Consider the following 24,008-nt stretch of genomic DNA (forward strand, 5'->3'; position numbering starts at 1 on the left):
GTTCCTCAGGAGCACAACCGTCTTATTTATGTGGACTAAAGTAAAGATGCTTTCACTTTCTATCATGTTGTTTTTGTTGTGTGTGAATGTGTGTCTCTCACCTGTAGAGTGTTTGCGCACTCGTTCAGAACCCTTGAGCAGAGAACCCTTTAAGTCTCCTAGTGACCTTGATGACTTCATCTCACTCTGCTTGTCCCTGCTGTTCACCTGCAGAAACTACACAGAGAGAGAGAGAGAGTGAGAGAGAGAGAGAGAGAGAGAGAGAACAATCATATGCTTACAAAAGCAATAACTCAGCGAATTTAAAGCTCAATGCAGCCAGTCAGTCACGCTGTGTCTGTACTCACATGGTTGTTAGTTGGAGTTTTCAGCAGGACTCTCAGCAGGCCGTTGGTTCCTGACCTGGAGCTTAAACTCAGCACTGCCCGGTCCAAATCCTCCTGACACTTCAGAGCTACCAAAGTCTACACACACATACAAGTGCAAACAGGTTTGTTTTCATATAATGTTGGGAAGTGGGCTTATACACAGGGTGGGCAATAGGATAATACTGATTGTTATCATGATAAATTAGGTCATAATATGTTTTTGTGAGTGTATCGTAGTGACCGCCGGTTATTAAAGAACAATGAATAACGTTTCACTACAGAGAGCAATATTAGGCTTGTTTAACAGCGCAGTATGTGAAACAATCAATAAAGATCACTGTATTCATGGTGTTTGACAGTTTTGTTTAAATGTGACTGAACAACTGCATGAATCGTAAAAATGACCAATTAAAAAAGCTTTTGTAAAAAGGACAAAGTCAGAGAATTTTGCTGCTCCTGATAAGAAAAACTAGCCCTGTTTTTTTTCTACAAAATGAAGACACTTTGTCCTAAAAATGTACAAAGACACACAAATTTTCCTTGCACAGCAGTCTAGGCTCTAAGGCTCTGTATCTCTACCTCTTTGTCTGTGTAGTATAAGTCCATCTGCTGACCAAAGGCTTCCATCACTTTCTGCAGAAGTTCTTTGAACTTCAGTGGCCTCTGGAAAGGAATGATTCTGAGGGAGGAGAACACAGAGAACATACTAAATCACACAGTAAAATAGGATTATAACAGACCAGAGTCTGAGGACAAATGTAGCAGAGAGACCCATTCCCTATTGATTGCATTTCACACTGTGACAGCAATACAATGAAAATGCATGCCAGGGCTACAGAGTCCAGGATAGGGGGGCAATAAAATAATCACTGCAATCATGATAAATTACATTACAATGCCTTTTTCTGAGTAGATAGAGAGCCTGTAAACAACAACAACGTGTACAGTCATTCAGTGCACTCGTAGCCTTTTCTAAAATGTGACTACTTTTGTGAGCCAAACTCTGATTGTCTAATTTTCAGAGTGTGTAGCCATAGGCAGTGTCTGTTCATATAGCCGTACACCCGCCACTGGGCAAATGACAGGTGTTGTTGATTTTCTAAGTGAAAATAAGTTAACACCTCGGCCCAATCCCATTTCACCTCTTGCCCCTACCTCTTAACCCTTAGCCCTCTGTTTTACGCATTCACATCTAGTGGTAGGGTATCCAGATTTTTGTTGAGACAAGTGGTAGGGCGAAGTGTTAGGGATACATGGCCCTTCAAACGGAGGTTTTTCAGAGGCACACTCCAAACAGTGTTATGAGAAAAAAAGAAAAAACGGCAAGATGGCTGCGCAAGCGACCAAAAAAAACACAAAAGTGAGTATTTTCTCCCTTAAAAAATACTATAACCACTGTATTGTCTAAATATAATGTAATTTCAATGAATTATAGTCCTTTTCTTCATAACAAGCAAAAAAATCGCTAATAGTATGCTAACGTCTCAGTAGCTAGCCAGCTAAATTTCCCGTTCCACCTTAAATAGTCCAGCAGGTCTGACACCTGAAGCACTAGAATGTAGTGTAATGTACTGTGTAATGTACTGCACCATGTTAGGTGGAACAAGAAAATTCAAACGTAAAGGCTGGCGAATAGCTGACTTCAGCTTCACATCACTGAAGAATTAGGGGTGGGTGATAATAAATAATTGTCACATCCCCCCTCTTTGAAAGCATATGATGCCCTAAATGTAACTAAAGACCAGCAGTGAGGTTGCTGAACTTTACCCTCCTCCGCTATCACTACAGACTGGCAGGGTCGCCTACAGAGCACCACTAGTAGCCTGTTAATGAAGCAATATGCTTCTTTATTTGAGGTTTGTCCCATTTCATAAAGGAAGAGTTCAACCACTACCCCTTGTAACTCAGTTCCAAGAGGCAAGGTGACACTCGAAAACAAGGGATAGGGGTAAAAATAAGAAATGGGACTGGGCCATCCTCTACAGAGAACACACTTCTGCATATTTTAATGCCAAATTACTGTTTATTTGCTGAATTTAACAGATCGGGAAAAAAAATCGAACCAAAAATATACAATGTGCCACAACTTTTGCACAGGACAACTTTTATTTTTTGTCCGATATGTTAAACTTTTGCCTATTATATATATATAACTTTACATCAGAGGTAAAATACAGACTTTGAATCCAGTTTCTAGTCCTGGAGAATGCTAATGATTGGGCACCTAGTGCCATAGCTACTGGTGATTACAAAATCCAGGAATTCAAGGGAATGGATTTGAGGAACTCGAAACTTTGTGCCGTTGTGAATCACTCCCTGTTTAACCCTTTGAAGCTAACACAAAAACATGGCTGTTTCTGCAGTTTAATCTGGCCTTCTCTGTTAATCTAACAAGCTTGGGCATGGGCCTTTTTATGCCAACAGAAAAAACAGTAGCACACAGAAAGCTGCGATTCCACATGCTGATGCATTTTACTGTGACTGCCTGTAAAATGCATTAGCATGTGGATTAACATGCTGATCCTGCTTGTAAATTACACATTCAGATGCTGTCACTATTCTGGCAGCAGACTTAAGCATGTTTAAGAGGCCATCGGCAAATTCTCAGAATGGATCGCCGCACAGACACTTGGTTCTAAAGAGTTAACTATATGATAGCAATACAGGCTAAAGTGGTGAATACAAAACACTGTGATGGTTAAAATCAACACATGTAAAATGCATCCAAGCCAAACCTTTAGAATCAGAATGATGTTATAATGCATGCAAAAAAACACTTTCTTTACAAAGAGAACAGATGAAAAATATGAAAAATAGAAGGTGACTAATACAAACCAAAACCCCAAAGAATTTTCTGCTGTTTATTTGAGTTTAAGAAGTGTGATTGTCTGATGGTCAGATCAGTCATAAAGTACTATAACTATTGGAGCATAAAATTAGAATTTTAAAATACAAATATCAAATTTTATCAGCATTTAATTGATTATAAAAATTTTTAAATCTTAAAATCAGTATCAGTATCAGCAACAAAATCATATCGATAAGCTCCTAGTGTGGTTATGTGTGATTATCTGCATGTGTGTGCGCGCATCAGTGCGTTTGGCCCAATCGACCGGAGAGCACCGCTGTTTCAACACCAGTGGGCCCCACATCAGTGCGCACACAAAGGCAGATGGAGAGCTTCCTGAGAGGAAAGAGAGAAAAAAAAGCAGAACAGTGCCTGTTTCCCCTCCTCTGCTCAAGTTTAGCTTTAATCAGGCCAAACTCAGTCTACACATCCCATACTGCCCCAATGCCTGCTTGCATTCATGTACACATTATGAGTTATGTGTTTTCATATGACTTGCGTATGTCTGCGATTAACACATTGTTATGGAGCAAATTCCGTTACAGGTGTGCGGAGCGAGATCGACGGAATTAAACTGCAGAGAATGCAGCATTAGGAGCAGTAATGGCTACTGTTACAACAAACGTGCATCACCATAATAGCTTTTTAAAGAAATTTAAAGAAATTTGTTAAATGAATCCTAATCATAATTTATTGCTCATCATATCCCACATTAGTGCACATTGCAATTTATTGTCTATATTGTGTAACTCTATTGAAAAGTAATCTCAATCTCAAAGTTTCTGGCACTTCTTGGTCACTTTTACTGTGTGGCCCAGCAAACACTGACCCATATCTTATATGTTGCACAAAAGTTCCGGAGGAACATTGTTTAATTCTACTGCATACTTGTACATGAACAGGGTGACTTGACTTTTGATCCTCTGCTTTTGAAGAATCTGGTCGTCTCTGATGTTCCACGAAATCTTGCCAACAATTAGCTACTGTTTACTGATCAGCAGTTTATGCCTTTCGGCCTTGTTGTCGCTACATCAAAACAAGCTCCTATCTTAATGACTACCGATTGGCTCTTATTTGGGGGGGTGATTCTGGGAAAGTAGAGGACTGAGGCATGCAGCAGGACTAAACAAGCTGGCAGCAGAAGCTTCCCTTTACACTGATCAGAGATTAGGGTTAGCAGGTCCACTTTTCATGATTAAAGCAAAACTTTGGCAAAAAATCAAACTTACACAGTGTTCCTGTTAGCTCAAACATATTTGATCAGCTTGGTATCTGAACTTTTCTACTTTGGTTTTGCATTGGAGCTATGAGCCAAATATAGTTAGTAAGTAGTGGAAGTTAATATACCCTAGCCTCATGTAAACTGCCTCAAACTGTGGCCCATATCCTACATTTTTCTTATTTTCTTAACTTGCTAAACAATATTAAATATAATAGCTATAAAATATAACACCATGATTTTCCAAAGATAGCTATAAAATATAACACCATGACAATGATTTTTTTTTAAACATTTAAGACACGTGGATGTGGCTTTGGAACTCCCATCGAGCAGTCTGAGGCTTCTCCAGCAGGGGCAGAGATGAGCACGTAAGTCACTTAAGTGTTCCTCATATAGAGATGAAACAGCCTTAAACCTCAACAGGGTCTTACGAATACACATGCTTGTAGTAACAACCAGAAAAAAGTTAACTACCAAAAGATATTGAGCTGCATGGTATTATTTACGTGGTTTTCATTCAGTAATTTAATTTAACAGGTTAGTGATAAAAGCATGTAAATTAAAGACCATATACAACGCAGCTGCAAGGGACCATGTTTGTGCTTTAGTGTTTATCTGCTGCTGCTCATACTGTTTGAATGCAAACTCTAATCACTATTTTGCCTTACCATTCAGATTATTTGTTAAGTGTTGGACTTTGACACTTCACTGCAGCCTTATTTAATCTTTTTCTTTTGAAAATTTTCAGCCTTTATTCTCTTTGGACCATTTTCAGTTGACCGACATTTCCGTGTATCCCTACTTTGCACAATGCTAACTCACATCCATAAGCTTCTATTACTTGTTAGCTACATTAGCCTCATAGCTCCGAAGCAAAACTAAAGAAGCAAACTTCAGATACCAAACATGCCTTGGCTGATCCACAGTGGAAAAACTGTGCAAGTTTGATTTCTCACAGAACTATCACTGTAAGATTAATAGTTCAGTACTTTTCGCCAGGCCCAGTGAACGCTGGCCATGTTTCCGGTGTGTGATGGGGGAGATATGGGCGGAAACGGAGGACGGTGGGGGAAGGTGGCTGGCTGGAGAAGCGGAGGATGCACGGAACGAGATGGCTTTCCTTCCTCGATGCGCTCAGATAAGCCGCCTGGCTTGGCCCGGACCCCCAGGCTGGCACTCGCAGCGCTGCTCTCCTACTTCCTGTCCCACCACTTCAGCCGCTGCCAGAGGAAAAAAAGCTTCGAGTGGCTCCAATTAGGCTGCTTAGCCCGGCCAGCTGACACAAGCAGCCTGCGCTGATGAGGCTTGACTGACTGACTTGTCTCCGAGTGCTCGTCACATTAAAGGCTCAAAGAGTGGAACTTTCCAGAACACTTTAGCGAACTCAGCCCTATGCAGTGCCTGACTGTATGGCTACATAGACTATAATATAAGGAGGCCATATCACCTCAATATGTTACTGTGACGTTTAACGTTTTGGCTGCCAGCATTTATAGTGACACAACATGTTACTGCTGTCTCTAAAATGGTCAATTTATAGCAGAAAGACAAAAATAAAGCCTTAAAGGCGCCTAAAACTAGAGGTGAATATGTTACTTGTCATCTTATGTATTATTCTGTAGCACAAAATTATATCCCTCATTCTCATCGGTTTAACAGAATTCACGATTTTATATCATTTTCATGTTTTTGTCCAAAAAAATTCTTTAACTACAATATCCAGCATGCACAGATACATCATATAACCGCTAGAAATCCCTGTGGTGTCAAACAAGCCCAACTACTAGCCTAGCCACTGATCTCTAGGCTAATAAAGACAACCAAGCCAGCATTAGTGTGACAACTCTTACTTCAATAGTTTAAAATTCGTAAATTGTAAAGATTCTGTCTTTATTCAGCACTAAATGGACACTAGATACAAGTTTTTACCCTTTCAGTCAGAGAAAAGAAGCTAAACTGAGGAAAAATATCTACTTAGCCAGGTAGGCGCCATGCTAACTTTAGCTTTTAGCTTGTTGTCCTTCTCGTTTGATGCATCATTTCAGTTGTTTGAGTTGGTTGATCTACTCTCTCCATTTTAACGAGGATTTGAAGACCGCATACAACTGCAATAAGATATTTAGCTTCCTAACAGCAACATTAGCTATCTGCCTTCCTTCTGCATTAACCTCAAAAATGCACCTAAAAGCAGATTTAGTATTACAAAAATTCCTCCCACCTTCAAGATACATCATCAGAAGGGAGATTTTCTAATCTTTTAACTGGAAAATTAGCTCCAGAGTACTATGGCACCACTGTAGGATGTGAGTAGACATGCTTACAACAGATATAAGGATGGTTACAATTTTCATTATGGCCACTGTTAACTGACCATTTCCATTGGCCCATTCATCATGAAATGTTCGAACAATGTAAAGGCGTACCAGCATTTTTAAATGGTCTAGAAACAGATAAGAGGAGATTTGAGGTTTTCTTTTTAACAGCAACTTTATTTTAGCCTCGCCAGCAAGATTTTTGAATCATTAGTCGTCCCGAATTTAGGTTCAAGTGATAGCTAGGAGAAGAAACTTCTCTATACGGCCAGCAATATGTACTGAAAAAGCAAAACTGAGCACGCATTAGCACTAATCCATATCAAAACATCTCTACGCTACACTGTATAGGCCTAATGCAGTGCACAAATTTGTCCCTAAGCGAGCTATTTGATCGCGCGAGCTCGGCCGCTGCAGTAGGGTGATTATCTAGCTTTCTCTAATGGGCCATTAAGCTGGTCCACAAGAGAATGTGAAAAGTGAGTGAGGCTTTCCCTCAGAGGCCAATTAGAAGTGTAGAGCAGCATGCTGGGTGCACTGTCATCTCCATCTCTCTGGGTGTGCTGAGAACGATAGCAGAAGCTTCTGGGAGAAAAAAGACACAGTAGGAACCTATTAGACTACAACCTGGCTTTTCCCATGATGCACTGGGGGTTTTTGCTGAGAGATCAAGCCCGGTGGCATGATCATAGCTAGCTCAGCAGATTTTCTTCCAAGGGTGGGTGATAAAAATGTAACATTACGATACTTGACATTTTCATAATCCACAATATGCATCATGATATTTAGTCTTTCCAAAGTTTGCAACAAAATGCAAAGGCAAAACAGTATTTCCACTTTAAAAAAGGCTAAGACAAACTATGAGTCCACTGACTTACTATATACTGGTTGTTGGTGTTTATTAACTCTCTACATTTAGTGTAAATCTAAGCCTGACTTTACATGGTGAAAGTTTCATGCAACTTTAGTTGCTTGAAACCTACATGAAACTAAACTGCAGTTGAGTTGCACAATGTAAAGCATCCTGAAACTCAGCTGAAACAGCTGTAAGCGTTACAACGTGTGAGGATGTCTAACAACATTCTTTCAGGCCATTGATTTAACCCAACTGATGGACAAGAAAGTTGACAGAAGATGGTTTATTGGCCAGTTGAAAAGGAGACCCACCCCTCTGACTGACTGAATGTTGGTAGTTTTTCACTATGTCGGTTTTGGTTATCTGAGCCATATCAACAAACGTTTCTCAAAGATAACATTTCTGTAATCAGCTGTGTTAACTAGCCAGTTAGTGCTACAGCGATTTAAACGACTGCTTGTACCACTGTTAATTATTACTATTCTAGCCTGTTGTTATCGTGATCTATGTAGCACGATTCATTTTCTCCACTCATTCATTTTCTCTCCCCCAATTTTACACAGAGCTCAGATACATTTGAAATCCAAAAGATGAAAATTATTGTAGATGATGAGGCCGAGACACAGCCCGCAATGAACTTGTGCTTCTAGGACAGGATGAGCAAAACATCCAGTAGACTATAAGCATAACGGCTACTTATTATTTTCAAAGGTTTAACATACACACAATAGACAAAAAACTCAAATCTACAGTGAGGAACTCTAAATAAACAGATACACTGCAAAAAATGGTATCGTCAAATAAAATGAATCTACTCAATCTAATATTTCTCCTGTTGAGATTATTGTAAGCTTAGTTTAAGATTATTTTAACTTGTTTCCAAACATTTTACTTATTATAAGTGCTTTTATTAAGTACATTTATCTCACTATATCAGCAGATAATTATGCTTGCTTTAAGAAATGTGCCTGAAACCAGTAAAATTATCTGCCAGTATAGTGAGATCATTTTTCTTGATAAAATTACTTAAAACAGGTAAATAATGTCTAGAAATAAGCTAGATAATCTTATAATAAGTCCATAACCATCTAAAAATAAGAAATATTAGATAGATTAACTGGAGTTAGGATAATTTCACTTGACAAGATACTTTTTTTGCAGTGTAGAAGACAGATATGTAGAGTCAGAAAAAAGGAATGGCAAAGAAGCCTGGAAAATATATACGAAAATAATACAAATTCTGCAAACATGTAAATTACACCTAGTGGATGACTTTACGGCAAGAACAATATGGTGTGTCAATACACACACACTGCTAATTTGGCTATCTAGTGGAGTTAATGAATGTGTTTCAAGGACATTTTGATTGTTTTTGAATTGCTTTGTGTGGCTGTCAAGATGCATGGAAATTATCATGCAGGCAACTCATAGCACGCAACAAGTTGCATGAAAGTTTCACCATGTAAAGCCAGCCTTAGTTGGCTTTACACTAGTTAGCCAAATTTGCATCTTGCATTTGTGATACAGCATATCGCTCTCACTATTTAAAGCCTTCCGTGAGGTGTAATTTACATGTGTGCAGCATTTTTATCATTCTTGTATCTATCTATCTTGGATTCTTTACTCTATATTTGACTTTTATGTTAAGTCTTTGAAAATGAATGCTGAAGTAGCCATTAAGGTAGTACTTGATGTTTCGCTCATCCAGGCCTTGAAGCACTAATTTATTGCAGACCACGTCTCGGGCCTCCTGTTCTATCCATCCTTTCGATCCCAAATGAATCAGAGCTGTGTGGGTGTCTAGAGAGGAGAAAATTAATCTAGCAATGTAAAGCACAATAACAGCAGGCTAACAAAGAATAAACACTATACAAGCAGCCATATAAACATCCATGAGCGTATGCTGGCTAACTGACGCAGCAGGTTACAGAAATCTTAGCTTCGAGAACTCATGTTTCTCTCATGGCTCAGGCCTGTTGCGGCCGAGTTCCAAATGAGTTGCAGGACGCTTTACATTGCGCAACTCCAGTGCTAGTTAGTTTCATGTATGTTTCAAGCAACTAAAGTTGCACGTAAGTTTCACTGGGCAAAGCCAGCCAGCAAATTTGATAAACTGCCCGACAGTTATTCTCTCTTCAGAAGAGAGTTACGGATACATTTTTCCTTTCCCACAGCTTGTAGCATTGCTGGACGCGGTTTGGAAGAAATGACACATGCTCTCACTCTGTGTGGGTGTATGGCTCAACCACAGGACGCTGACGATTAATATGGGTTGTGTCACTGAACTCAAATATTGGCTCCTTCTCTCTCTGTCTGTCTACTCACACTACAGTTAAATGTCACAGTGCTCTAGGGCTGCAGGATATGGACATACGATATTATGAATATACTGCTGTGTATTGTGGTCAACCAGTTTATTAGATACACAGACCTTGTGCTACCCTGTCATGGCCATTTTATCAGAAACACATACTGTATGGATGCACTTTGTAGGTGTACAGTTACAGACTGAAGCTCATATCAGTGTCACTGCCATGCTGAGAATGATCCACCTCCCAAATATCTGGTCAGCGGTGGTCTTAAGGTGGTCTCATTTCATTGATGAATGGAGTAGAGGGGCTGATAAATTGAGCAGCAACATACAGTATACTGTAGGTGTACCTGGTAAAATATAATAGCTACAGTCTTATTCCACTGTACACAGTACCAGAATCATTGGCACCAGAAAACTAGAACTGTTATTTTTTTCCATTGGCCATCAGTGCATCACCAAAGGTTCCAGCTTTATGGTTTTTGGTACCTGGTCAAGATTAGTAGCAACAGGAGCTAATGCTACTTCAAGGAATTCTCTTCTGTCTTTGGTAACAGCTGAAGCTAACACATATTTAGTGAATTCTTTACCCTTCCAAGTGAGGATAAAGTCACTAAGCACTATTTACATCACCAATAGGTGCACCAGAATATAAACTAGAATGGTATGTTTTATGTGTCAATTGTTATTTTAGAATTATTACTTTGTAAAGAGTTCACTAAGGTGACATAAGCCTGCTTATTAACGCTTTATTAATGGGTCATCACTTCTGGCGTAAACTAGGTTGCACGTTTGTTATCTTTGCATTTCTTTCTTATTTGCTATTTAAATGATCTTTAATCATTTGATTCAATTTATCTTTAATAATTAGCTCTTTAATCCCTGCCTTTTTTCATTGCATCTATAATTAATAAAGTGCCGTCAAGTAATTTCTGATCCCTGGCGACCGTATTGATATTGTCTCCTAACTGTCCTTCTCTTTGAGTCTTCAGGCTTCTGAATTGCTGGTTCATGACTGCTCTGATTGTATTTATTCTTGTTTACTGTCCAGCTTTCACATCCATTAACAACTACAGACAAGACCACAGCCTGGACAATTCTGATCTTTGTTTATAGAGACAAATCATTGCATTTGAATATCTTTTCAAGCTCAAGATTTATTTTCAGTAGAGGTGATCGGAACGAGGGGTAGTGATGTCTACAAAGCAAATATAGCCATGTTATTTACTATTTAAAACACCAGTGTCTTCTCAGTTTTATAGGTAATGTGAATAAAATTAAAGCAAATAATCCGCAAAAAAAGTTTGCTAGGGACTTGTTTGCTTTACAACACCCTGCATGCATTGCTCTACCAGGAATGGGTTAAATAAATATATGTTAACCAAATTCTTAACCATTTTGTGTAACAGCTTTTTGTGAAGGGAGCTTTTAGAGATATTAAACAATTCAGACGTCTGGTTCCTATCACCACCACTGTGAGACAATTCTGTCTCTGACTTTCTCTGGAATTTAATATTTTAAATTAAACCACTCTGAGTGACTTTGTCTACATCATAAACAGAGATGGCAGTGCTTTTGAAAAATATGAGATTTTGAAAAATAGGTGGAATTCCCCTTTAAACTAACTATAACTAGCAAGCAAGGTAGATAATTAGCCAAATTAGACACTTTGGAGTGACAAAAAAATACAACTAAAACATTTATCGCCATTTACATGACAGTTCCAACTGCCTCAAGCAAGTGAAAAAAAGAACTAGAACCATAAGTTCCGTTGGTTCTAGTTTGAGTCAGTTCTTAAATGTGCAGTGGACAAACAACCTATCAGTGAGGGGGAGTTACAAGGTGAGGTTTCTAATAAAGTGGCCAGCAAATGTGCACGTGTTTAAAACATTTAACGTGACATGATAAATTATTTTGACCAAAATTCTTTCTCTTTTTTGGTTCATTTAATGCCTATTTATAAACCATTAGCCTTATTATAAACCATTCAAATAGAACATTGAATATTTAGCGAGGGCAGTTACTGCAACCTTCTCTGATATCAGTTCAGCAGGCCAGTACTGCTCTAACAATTAACAAACGATATACTGTGCAGCCCTACTAGGAACGTTTTGTTTTTGGCAAATTGTCAGGTTTCCCCCTCCAGCCCGGAAAGCTCAGTTTTGGCAAAAGCCAGTAGCCGTGTGGATGTGATGAGGGAAGTGGAGGCCCAAGCAAAGCACTAATAATGTGAACGTTCTGACTCACCGTTTCTCTCTCTCATGCTCCAGCTTCACTCGCAGATCCTGTGCAAGGAACAAAAACAGGAGAATGGCATGAGTGCAATGGAAAGTGGTCGTCCTGCCGAGATCCAAAAAAACATTACAGCGCACACTGGGCGCAATCTATTCTACGAAGGGAAGTGAATAAACATTTATTGATCTCACATAAATAGCTCTATGGAAACAGAACAATGGAAAGAGCAGCTTTCAGCTTTTGGTACGCTAGTTAATGTCACAGGAAAGAACTGCTTATTGATGTTTTCTGCATATTGTGCATATTGTCGCTATCATAACAGAAGCTTGTCATGACATCTATGATATAAGATAAAATGACATGATTTTCTAAGAAAAGTTTTTGATTTTGATGTGACAGTGAAAATATGCACCGAATATAGGCTACTGCACCTGATGCAGTGCATGTTATAGTTTGTCATCATATGACAGACAGAAGTGAATTGAAAGTATCTTTAAAACACCCAGTGAATTCTTAAACAAACTGATCTTGAATGTTATCATATGACATGCATTACAAAAACAGAAGTGAGGTCAAAGTACATAGCCACAGCTGGTCCCCATACCCTGAACTGAGTCTGTAGTTTAGTGTTGTTTTCATTTGACTACATGCTGATTGTAAATCCACTTGAAACATCTAAGTTACTGGATCACTGAGTCGTCTAAATCACTGCATCAGTGAGTCGTCTAAATCACTGCATCAGTGAGTCGTCTAAATCACTGCATCAGTGAGTCATCTAAATCACGGCATCAGTGAGTCATCTAAACCATCATATCACTGAATCATCTAAAATCATTGCATCACTGAGTCATCTAAATCCCTGCATCACTGAGTCATCTAAATCCCTGCATCACTGAATCATCTAAATCGCTGCATCACTGAGTCGTCTAAATCGCTGCATCACTGAGTCGTCTAAATCACTGCATCACTGAGTCATCTAAACCATCATGTCACTGAATAATCTAAAATCATTGCATCAACTGAGTCATCTAAATCACTGCATCACTGAATCATGTACATCGCTGCATCACTGAGTTGTCTAAATCACTGCATCACTGAGTCATCTAAACCATCATATCACTGAATCATCTAAAATCATTGTGTCACTGAATCATCTAAATCACTGCATCACTGAGTCATCTAAATCACTGCATCACTGAGTCATACAAATCACTGTATCACCGAGTCACTGCATCACTGAGTCATCTAAATCACTGCATTACCGATTCATTTACATCACTGCATTAATAAATCATGTAAATTACTGCATTAATGAATCATGTAAATTACCGCATAACTAAGTCGTCTAAATCACTGCATCACTGAATCATCTAAATCACTGCAACACTGAATTATCTAAATCACTGAATCATTGAGTCATCTAAATCACTGCATCAGAATCATCCAAATCACTGCATCACTGAGACGTCTAAATCACTGTATCCCTGATTCATTTTAATCACTGCATCACAGAGTCATCTAAATCACTGCATCACTGAGTCACTGCATCACTGAGACATCTAAATAACTGCATTACTGATTTATTTATATCACTGCATTGCTGAATCACCTAAATCACTGTATCACTGAATCACCTAAATCACTGTATCACTGAATCATCTAAATCACTGCATAACCGAGACCTCTAAATCATTGTATCCCTGATTCATTTTAATCCCTGCATTACTGAACCATCTAAATCACTGCATCACTGATGCATGAGTCACACAAATGAGATATATTATTATTGCATATAGATATTTACACACGCATATAACACTTAGGGGATATATTATTATTGCAGTTGTATTTTTGCCCTGGTCACGGGACATATTTGTTGATTTATTTTAAGTGAAAATAGGTCAACACATCCTTAAAAAAGTACATTTTAGTGCTCAATTTTTATGTACTTGCTGAATTTAAAATATTTGGAACATATCTGGAGAGGCCACATTTTGCCATTTTGCACAGGCGACATTTTGAAGGTTTTTTTTGTGTTTTTTTTTTTGTTGTCCAATGTGTCAAATACAGCAAACAGTAACTGTGCATTAATATGTGCAGAAGTGTGTTGTCTGCAGAGGACGTGTTAACTTTCAGTTAGAAAATCAACAAAATGTCATTGGACGAGGTTGCTCAAACTTTGCCACATGACTGTATGCCAAATAAAAAAACGCAGCATATGTTTACATGACTGACACATGGGACATATTATTATTGCATATAGGTATAAATAATACACATGAAACATAAAAATGATTTCATATACTGACATAACAACAACAAACACGTCGCTCACAATCTTCTTATTTTCAGCGCTCACTCACACGCAGACTGATGAGCAATTGTACAGTCAATTCCCACAACAGCACTTAAGATATGTTTACTAATAGCATTCATGATGCTGGCAGCCGTGATGCCTTTGCATTAGCATTAGCGTGGAAATGCTTTTCAGTTCAGCTTGACTTTCCGCCTTTTGTTTCTGTTGCAGCGTGGCTCTGAAGTGTCATTTCAGAACAAAAAGAGAAAGTATGTGTGTGTGTGTGTGTGTGTGTGTGTGTGTGTGTGAGTGGGCGCACACTATGCGTGCAAGCCATTTATCTTTTACTCTGACTTGTGTCCTGTGCGGAGTGATAACACTGTGGAGAAAATAACAGTGATGAAAGGGTGCTTGTGGGTGACTCGGAGGAACAAACATGCACACGAAGGCATAATAAACTTCATGTTACGCGTAACAGCAGGATGTAAAGGCTTAAAAACTTTCAGTACAGTCTCGCTCAGCTGTGTCCTGTTTAAGAATGCATTCAGCAGTGCATTCGCATCCATTCAGGTCTTTGGGATCAATTAAGGACAATTGAAACGTGCGCCAAACAGGAACCTAAAGCAAACCTGAAGAGGCACTGCATGGATCAAAAAGGTGCTTTAAAATGGACTTCACTTGCTTTTGGTTTCTTCTAAGAGATGCACTGTGGGTAATGTAGTACTTAAGTGCAGTTACCTGTCTGTAGGTCTGAGTCCTGGTCTTGGGCTTGTGGCTGTTGTTGCTGTTGAGCTGGTAACAGCAACGCAGCGCTGCCAGATCCTTCATGATAGAGTTTAGAGCCTCCTCATCATCTGTAACACATGAACAGAGAGAGTTAGAAATGCTGAGTAAAGATATCATAGTGGTACATTTTTTTACTGTAACTTTAGTATATTAGACAGTATACGGTATCTCTACTCTACTCATAGCTACTCTTAACATTAGCCTACATGTGGCTACTACTATTATCACATGATCTACTTTACATTATGTTGAGCAATTCTGGTATTTCAAGCTAAATTTGTTACATAACCTTTCTGAAATCTGAGAGCTCATAGGGATTATTGTCAGTATGAACTGCTAAGAAGTTTACTTAGGTCTAAAAAGAGGGTTTCAATGTTCTAGAGATGAATACTCAGCCAAAAAAGCAGCATCCATGACATCCACTACCAACTACAGTTCTCCTCATCTAGTAACTGATGCAACTAGTCCACCAAGACACATATCACAGAGTAGGTCGGTACCTTACATGTAGCTTATAGCGTTTCAAAGATGCCAAGGACTCATGAAATTAACAATTAAAATTTAGGAAAGCTGATTCTGAAAACAACTTTAAAAGCAAAAAAAGGTCCTGAAAAGTCACATTTATGCCAGAAATGACACATAAGATTATGCATTTAACAGCTCTGAGTCCATTATCATTATCAATTCATAGACCTGAGCTGCCATCAGGGTGACTTCAAGACAGTCTTTTTGGAACCTTAACACTCACATTTAGTATTTTAGCAGATGTTCCTTGGATCACCTTTTTGGACCATATATATATATATATACATATATATATATATATGCAAACATATGTGTATCTGCTTGTTTTCACTGTTCACTGTCCTTTTTTTTATTAGTTATATGACTTTCATGCTTTTACTGCATTGTAAATTGCTTTGTTAAATAAGATGGCTACCAATGAGTTAATGCTGTGTTAACGTTGCTGCACTGTGCCCTGGCATGTCCCAAATGGGACTTTAAAGGAAACAGGTCGTTTTGCTGGGATTAAAAATAGACATCGCGCGCGTATGATGAATGACCATGGTGCGTCTACAGAGCCACAGGGAACGCCAACCAGACCAGTATTTCCACTTCAGATTCTATTGGTAGATTTTCCACCATGAAGATCCACATGCTTTGTTTTCACAAGAGCGCCAGCCACTGCCTATTTCCTCAATGGTGACATAAACCTACAGGCAATCTGATCTGGGGTCAGCGCGCACGACGCTGCACACGTGGCTGGCCACAAGTCTCTCTGCTAGCATGCCAGTATCAGCGCTAATGCTAATGGCATCATCTATTTTGACAGACCTGCTCTGCTTCAGTGCCTCAGGATCAGGAATCAAACCCTCTGCATGACAGAGGTAATGTGTGTGAGAGAGAGAGAGAGAGAGAGTGAGAGAGAGAGAGAGACAGACAGATAGAAAAAAGTGTTGAATAATGCAACACGCACTGTTAGCATAAAGCTAAAGGCACCAAATCCAGCTAGCTGTGAAGCAATGACAGGCTCGCATTGCCACAGGCTTCAAATAGACTGTGATAAAAAGAAATAAAGAAGTGAATCGATCAGCGAACAAAGTGGTTTTGTTTTAACCAGCCCTAGCGAAGGCAAAACTAATAGGCTAGCCCTCTCCCGTTCAATAACTGAAGTAAAACTTTGTTTGAGGAGTACAAAAAGGACCAATTATTTCTTTCTTCTGAAGACCAAAGAGGGTTTTCTGCAGACCTTGTCAAGACAAATGTGCACCGAATAGAAAACTGTTTCTTGGGATCAAAAAAAGGAAAGCATTAGCATCCTGGGAAACATTTAAATAGCCTGCATATCAGCCGCCACCTCGTTAGCCCCTATCCAGCAAACTGGGAGCAATCATGCAAATAACCGTCAGCATTAACATATCAAGAGGCCTTAATGGAAGCAATTAGCTGCATCTACTAATTACAGTCTGAGTGCAAGGTCATTCACCTCCGCTGTCAGTGAGAGGCCAGGAGACAAGAGTCTGTCTTTCTGGTGAACACATGGCAATTTATTGATTATCTGTATTTATAGTTTTCCTCAAGTTAGATGGTAGGTACTTTTTCCTCCAGTTTGTGGTAAACGATGTCTCATGAGGATGAAGCCACAACATCCTGAGGCATGAATGATGCTGACTCATGGCAGACGCCAGTCAGATCGAGTTTCCTCTGTTTTCCAAAAACTCCGCCAACTAGAGCTGGGCGATATATCATCTACACCGGTATACCAATACTGACGTACTGTAAAACTGCTCTCTTCACTTTTGGTGATACTTTTAGCAATATATTTGACTTTTATTTAATAGAATCATCTTTTGTATTGTAGTGATACTCTTATTTCATTGTTAAGTTTTGGTTTAAAATAAATGGGCTAAAATCTTGAAAGAGAGAATTGTCCAATCAGGATTTTTTCTCTGTGGTATCTAGGTAGGTACAGCCAAGTGAGCTCTCCCATTGGTTAGGACTTCAGGAGCTGAACTGAAGGCGTTACGCATCTGATTAACTACAAACATAATTAGTAATTGGCAGAGGTTTCAACCAATATGTTTTGATTTACAATGGCTGGAACCAATTTAGTGACAACAAACGATGCACTAGATCCTCAGAAAGTTCTAGATACACCCCTGAATGTGAATACAAATGGTAATCTAACCAGATTCCAGCCAGTTGTTAAAAATTAAAAACAGTGGCAACTCTATGCCAGGACTCTTTACTGCAAGACTGTAAAACTGCAACATACAAAGTAAATTATAAGTTTTATATATGTATATATGTATATAAAAACAATTTACAAGCATAATAAAACATATGGAATGGCCTTTACAAGCTTTAAATGTTGGTGTTTAATTTGGAACAGCCAAAAAGTCATGTGCTCCAGTGTTAGCTTAGCGCTAACATACTATTAGTAATACCATAGGGACGCTAAATTAGCGCCATCTTAAAGGTTAGTTTTTCTTATCTTTTCACAGAGTTTTTACATTGATGGCAAAACTGAAGGTCTAGCTCTGACAGTCACGGTTTGGCACCAATTATATCCCTAAAATAATGCTCATAACAAAGGGAGGGTCCCTTTTGCAGGAACAGTGTCCCAGTTTCTTTTTAGCTTTTCAATTCTATTTTGAATTAGCATCCAGTTGACTGCACTGTATACCATTCGCTAGGTGCTTCAGATTGAACATTTAAAATCTGTAAAATTTAAATAAATATTAAGTTTCATTTCTGGAAATGTGACTTCTGTCTGGTTCCCTCTGGTGTAATTGGAACAAAACAGTCCAATCAAACAAGTTATCTCAGGTATTTTTTAGCACAGAATAGCAGTACTGAGAAAAAATGGTTTCATCAAGTTTATTAACTCTAACTACATTAACACCAACTTAAATACCATATGATACAGCGACAAGGTGATATAAATATATATATAAAAAAAAAATCACTGTACTGAATTCTATCAATGTTGCCCAACACTACTGCCAATAATAGTAGTAAACCTTGGATAAGGGCTAAAGCAATAATGTTCAGATTGGCTTGTAAAGAGTGGTAATTGGACACTATGCTAAAACCATGACATGAAAATGATGTAAACTGAGGATATCCTGTAATGAAATCACTCTATGACTGGTTTAATGTGTTGGGTGATGTAAATGGTACATTTCTCTGTACTTTTGCAAAGCTTGTGAATGTAGGCTGACCATTAGGTTCTGCCAGTTTTAGTCATAAGGTTGTTTAAAATGCTAAACTAAAAGCAACAAACTAAAGCAGGAAGAATTCAAGCCTCAAAAACTAGTATTGCCATTATATTGCTTTATTTTGTGTTTTGCAATATATAAAAGCTTATACAGTCAGAGACTGGTCTGCATTATTTTGACCAAAAATAATATTCATCAAAACACCAATGGAAGCTCATCTACAACTGGGACTGGTCAGAATGTTAATAACACTGTGATTGGTTAGCAGGCTCATTTGCATATTACAGTTTCCTGCAATATCAGTCTTGCAAAGCCCAATATCATGAGAATGATTACAAGTGATATACTGGGCAGCTCTATTCTACATTGACTTTTTTAGACTTTTTGAGGCTTTATACTAGATGTTGGAACATTGCTGTGAGGATTAGATTGCATTCAGTCACAAGAGAATTAGTATGGTTAAGTACTGATGTTGGATGATTAGTTCTGGATCAGCTCATCCCAGAAGTATTGGATGGAGCTCCATCACTCCAGAGAAAACATTTCCACTGCTTCACAACCCAATGGCAGAGGGGCTTTATACCCCGTCAGCATGCTTGGCATCAAGCATGCTGACCTTATATTCATGTGTGGCTGCTCCAGAGTGTCCTATTCTATTGGTTAATGGCAATTACAGAAGTTATGCATGCGCAATTGAATGTCTGTGTCAGCATAAATGGGTGATAAATGGCTTCGTATCACCTTCTCCAATGTGGTTTTGTCTTGAGTCATTAAATCACTTGATGACTGGTTCAAAACACATGGTGATGTCAGACCGAAAACTGGCATTTAGCTCACAAAAATGGACACTAAAACACTGTGTGATAGAAAAGAACGGAGTTCCGAGATCAGAAAGCTAACAAACTTTCCCTCAGGCAACATGTTCATTCAAGAGAAACAGCTGAAGGAACACAAATCTCTGGACTGAACTTTACTTTCACTCTGCATCTTTCATACTGAAACCACTTTGTACCTCAAGTAGGCGATAGTGAGTCCCTGTAGCGTCGAGCCTGTCAAGTTTCAAGTTCAAGTTTCTAGTTTATCTGTCATTTGCACAACATGTCAGGACATTCATGCATTGAAATGCTTGTGGTGAAGTAATCACTCTACAGAAAGTAAACAAGTAAAAATAAAAATACAAAGTAAATACTGAAACTGAAATATATTAAATATATACAAAATATACAAAAAAAGTAATAAATAAAACTCTCAGCTATGTACAAATATATTTATACTAAACATGGGATAATCTGTTTAGAATATATACATTTAAAGTGACTTAAGTGACTTAGTGTTATTGTTATTTAAAGTGACTTAGTGTTATTGCCCATAGCACTATATATGATATAATAAATATACTGACAAAGTGACTGAAAATGGTAACTGGGGAGGAACCCACAGCTTCATCACTTGTTCAGAAGCCTGACAGCCTGTGGGTTGAAACTGTTCATTAACCGGGTTGTTCTAGCCTGTCTGCTGCGAAATCTCCTGCCTGATGGCAGGATGGTGAACAGGCTGTGTGCTGGGTGGCTGCTGTCTGACCGGTTCTTTTGGTTTTTCTGAGGCAGCGGGACTGATAGATGTCCTGTAAGACTGGTAGTTTGTTGCCTATGATGGCTTCTGCCGTCCTCACAACGCCTCACACAGAGTGCTGACCTCGTCTCTCTAGGCTGTTTCATCTTCATCAGTGATGAGGTCTAGGATGGTAGTGTCATCAGCAAACTTGAAGATGATGTTAGACATGTGTCTGGCTACACAGTCATGTTTATACAGGGTGTACAAGAGGGGGCTGAGTATGCATCCCTGGGGAGCCCCTGTGCTCAGAGTTAGAAGAAAAGCTGTTCCCAACTTTCACCACCTGGGGTCTGCTCGTCAGGAAGTCCAGTATCCAGTTGCAGAGATGAGAGTTCAAACCCAAGTCTGTGAGCTTAGGAATGAGTTTGGCAGGGATGATTGTGTTGAATGCTGAGCTGTAATCTGTGAACAGCATTCTTACATATGTGTTCTTTCTGTCCAGGTGTGTGAGAGCAGTGTGTATTGTAAGTGCAATGGTGTCATCTCGTCTTAGTCTAGCTTACTCGTCATCAGTCTAACTTGAGAGGATGTAGAAGTACCACTGCCCTCATCATGTTGAAAGTACTGCCCCCAGTTAGACCGTTTAAGGACAGGTAGCCAATGTAAGGAACAGTAAATGCAATAATGGCTTTTGCTGCCCGCTTCCAGCAAGAAACCACATTCGACAGCAAAGAAAGGTGGTGACAAAATAGAAGAAAAAAGACCACCGCTGGAGACCGCTCTTGGTGAGAAAAGGGATGAAGTTTGATGCTGACCTTGCAACATTTCTTCTAGACTGGTAAGGAGGGGGAGGAGTGAAGAGGGAGGAGAAGGCAACGGTTCTATATAGAACCATAAACACTTAAAGAATCATTTGCATGCTTAAAGCGTTCGTTGCATGGTGAATTGGTTTTTCAGACTGATAGAGTGTTGCATATGGTTCTATATATCTATACCCATTGTTACAAGCTTGACATTGTAACAACACAAGAACTCTTTTCAAAAAGATGCTACATAGAATGATATACAACACACTCTCCATCAATTTAAAGAACCATTTCACCAAGCAAAGTACCCATTAAGCATGCAAATGATTCTTTGGGTGTTGATGGTTCTATATAGAGCCACTGTCTTTACTGAAGAACCCTCGAAAAGCCATCATTTTTATGAGTGCACATTTAATTTCATTATGTCCTCATTTTTCAACAGTAAAAGTGTTGAACGTTTGAGATGTTTCTCGTGTGAGCGTGTTCTGTAAGCGCGTCAGCTCCACGGGCTTACTTGGCACGGCTTCAGAAAGAAGATGAGCTGCACTGAGCATGATGTAATGGGATGAGGTTATCAGAGCTATATTTAAAGGTAGATGAGGCGATAGAGGGAAATACGAAACCCGCAAAGTGACGCTCCACAAAACCGGTCGAGTTGCTGATGGGCCGTCTTTCATTAGTAACAATGAACATACTGAAACTACAAAAGAGCAACAATTGCTCCATCCGCAAAGTAGGCGTAATGCAAAGCTGAAAGCGATACAGACCAAATACCTCCACAGGGAATACACACAGGTTTATATGGAGAGGGCTCTGAGTTGGATATGACAGCCGTCATAACAGTGAAACAATGCGAAATGAAACACACAAATCACATTATTTTCACTACTGAGGTGCAGAAAATGAGTCAAACTGAGAATCAAAACCTTTATTAGACTCCCTCCTGACACTAATGCAGCATTTAATTCTTTACAGTGAATCCCAACTAACTGCGTTTCTGTTAAGTGACTGCAATAAAGTTTTTGCTTTTGTTTGTTTCCTGCATGTCACTAATGACAGTAATTTGTGTTTATACAATTCACTTCTTTCAGTTATGATTTCAGTTATGATTCTGTCCTCTCTCTCTTTCATTTACTCATTTTTTCTTCGCTCTCATTCTTACCCTTTCTCTCACTCTTACTCTCCAGTCTCTCTTCACTCTTTCATTCTCATTCTCCTCACTCTCATTCTCTCTCGCTCTCCACTTTCTCTCATTCTCTCTCCACTCTTTCTCACTGTCTCTCTTCACTCTCTCATTGTTGCTCTATTCACACTTTCATTCTGTCTCTCTCCACTTTCTTCCATTCTCGCCCCCCCCACTCTCTCAGTCTCTCTTCACTCTGTCTCATTCTGTCTCTCTCTCTCCTCTTTCTTCCTTTCTCACTCCCCCCACTCTCTGTCTCTCTTCACTGTCTCATTCTGTCTCTCTCCACTTTCTTCCTTTCTCGCTTCCCCCACTCTCTGTCTCTCTTCACTCTGCCTCATTCTGTCTCTCTCTCTCCACTTTCTTCCTTTCTTGCTTCATTGAGTCTCATTCTGCCTCACTCTCCACTTTTTCTTATTCTCTCTCCCCTCACTCTGTCTCTCTCTTCACTCTGTCTCATTCTGTCTCGCTCTCCACTTTCTCTCATTCTCGCTCCCCCCAGTCTCTCAGTCTCTCTCTTCACTCTGTCTCATTCTGTCTTGCTCTCCACTTTCTCTCATTCTTGCTCTCCCCACTCTCTGTCTCTCTCTTCATTCTCTTTCATTCTGTCTCGCTCTCCACTTTCTCCCATTCTAGCTTTCCCCACTCTCTCAGTCTCTCTCTTCACTCTGTCTCATTCTGCCTCGCTCTCCACTTTCTCATTCTCGCTCTCCCCACTCTGTCTCTCTCTTCACTCTCTCATCCTGTCTCACTCTCCACTTTCTCTCTTCGCTTTTCTCATTCTCTCTCTCCCCATTCTCTCTCTCATCCTGTCTCGCTCTCCACTCTCCCCCACACTCTTTCACTTTCTCTTTGCTCTCTCTCATTCTCGCTCTCCCTACTCTCAAACATTGTCTCTTCAAGCTCTCATTCTCTTGCTCTCCACTTTCTCCTATTCTCTCTGTCACTTTCTCCTTTCTGTCTCTCCCTCTCTTATTCTCTCTTCTTCTTACTCATTCTCTTTCCATGTTCTATCTTTCTCTCTCCACTCTTATTACTTTTACTCTGCTCCTTTTTCACACATTAATTTTTCTCTTATTCTCTCCCTCGCTCTCTCACTCTGTCACCACTCTCTCTTATTCTTTCATTCTGTCTCTCTTAAAATCTCTCTTGTACTCTCTCTCCTGCCCCACTCTCTCTCTCTCACTCTTATTCTCTCTCTCCATACTCTCGCTCTCGAGTCCAGAGGAGTCAAGGAGACCAAACAAACAGAAGGAGCCGCTCTGCCACCACTGCCAATAAATCAGCCGATGACATCACACGAACACGCGCACACACACACACACACTCCTACACAGACCACAGCTGAGACACAAACGGCCATTAAGCATTACCTCAGAGACTAAAAGAACATAGTGTGGACCTCGGGGAGAAGAACGCAGTGTGGCCCACCCACAAACACACTCAACTTCTGATCTTAGTCTGCACAAAAAAGGAGATGTTGAAGGAACAGTTTCGCTACACCTCAAA

The 24,008-nt window shown here is 39.4% G+C and overlaps 1 protein-coding gene across 1 annotated transcript in view; it reads right to left on the bottom strand.

Moving 5' to 3' along the window:
- The window catches only part of map3k22 (mitogen-activated protein kinase kinase kinase 22), an 85,388-nt gene that overhangs the window by 32,615 nt on the left and 28,765 nt on the right, over nucleotides 1–24,008 (bottom strand). The window contains exons 4-8 of the mRNA XM_036558010.1: nucleotides 15,187–15,302; nucleotides 12,165–12,202; nucleotides 948–1,047; nucleotides 348–464; nucleotides 102–216 (exon numbers count right to left, since the gene is read on the bottom strand). Of these exons, the coding sequence (XP_036413903.1) occupies nucleotides 102–216; nucleotides 348–464; nucleotides 948–1,047; nucleotides 12,165–12,202; nucleotides 15,187–15,302 (486 nt within the window). The remainder of the gene's footprint in view (nucleotides 1–101; nucleotides 217–347; nucleotides 465–947; nucleotides 1,048–12,164; nucleotides 12,203–15,186; nucleotides 15,303–24,008) is intronic.

The sequence above is a fragment of the Colossoma macropomum genome, unplaced genomic scaffold (assembly GCF_904425465.1).
Source record: "Colossoma macropomum unplaced genomic scaffold, Colossoma_macropomum, whole genome shotgun sequence".
Lineage (NCBI taxonomy): Eukaryota > Metazoa > Chordata > Actinopteri > Characiformes > Serrasalmidae > Colossoma > Colossoma macropomum.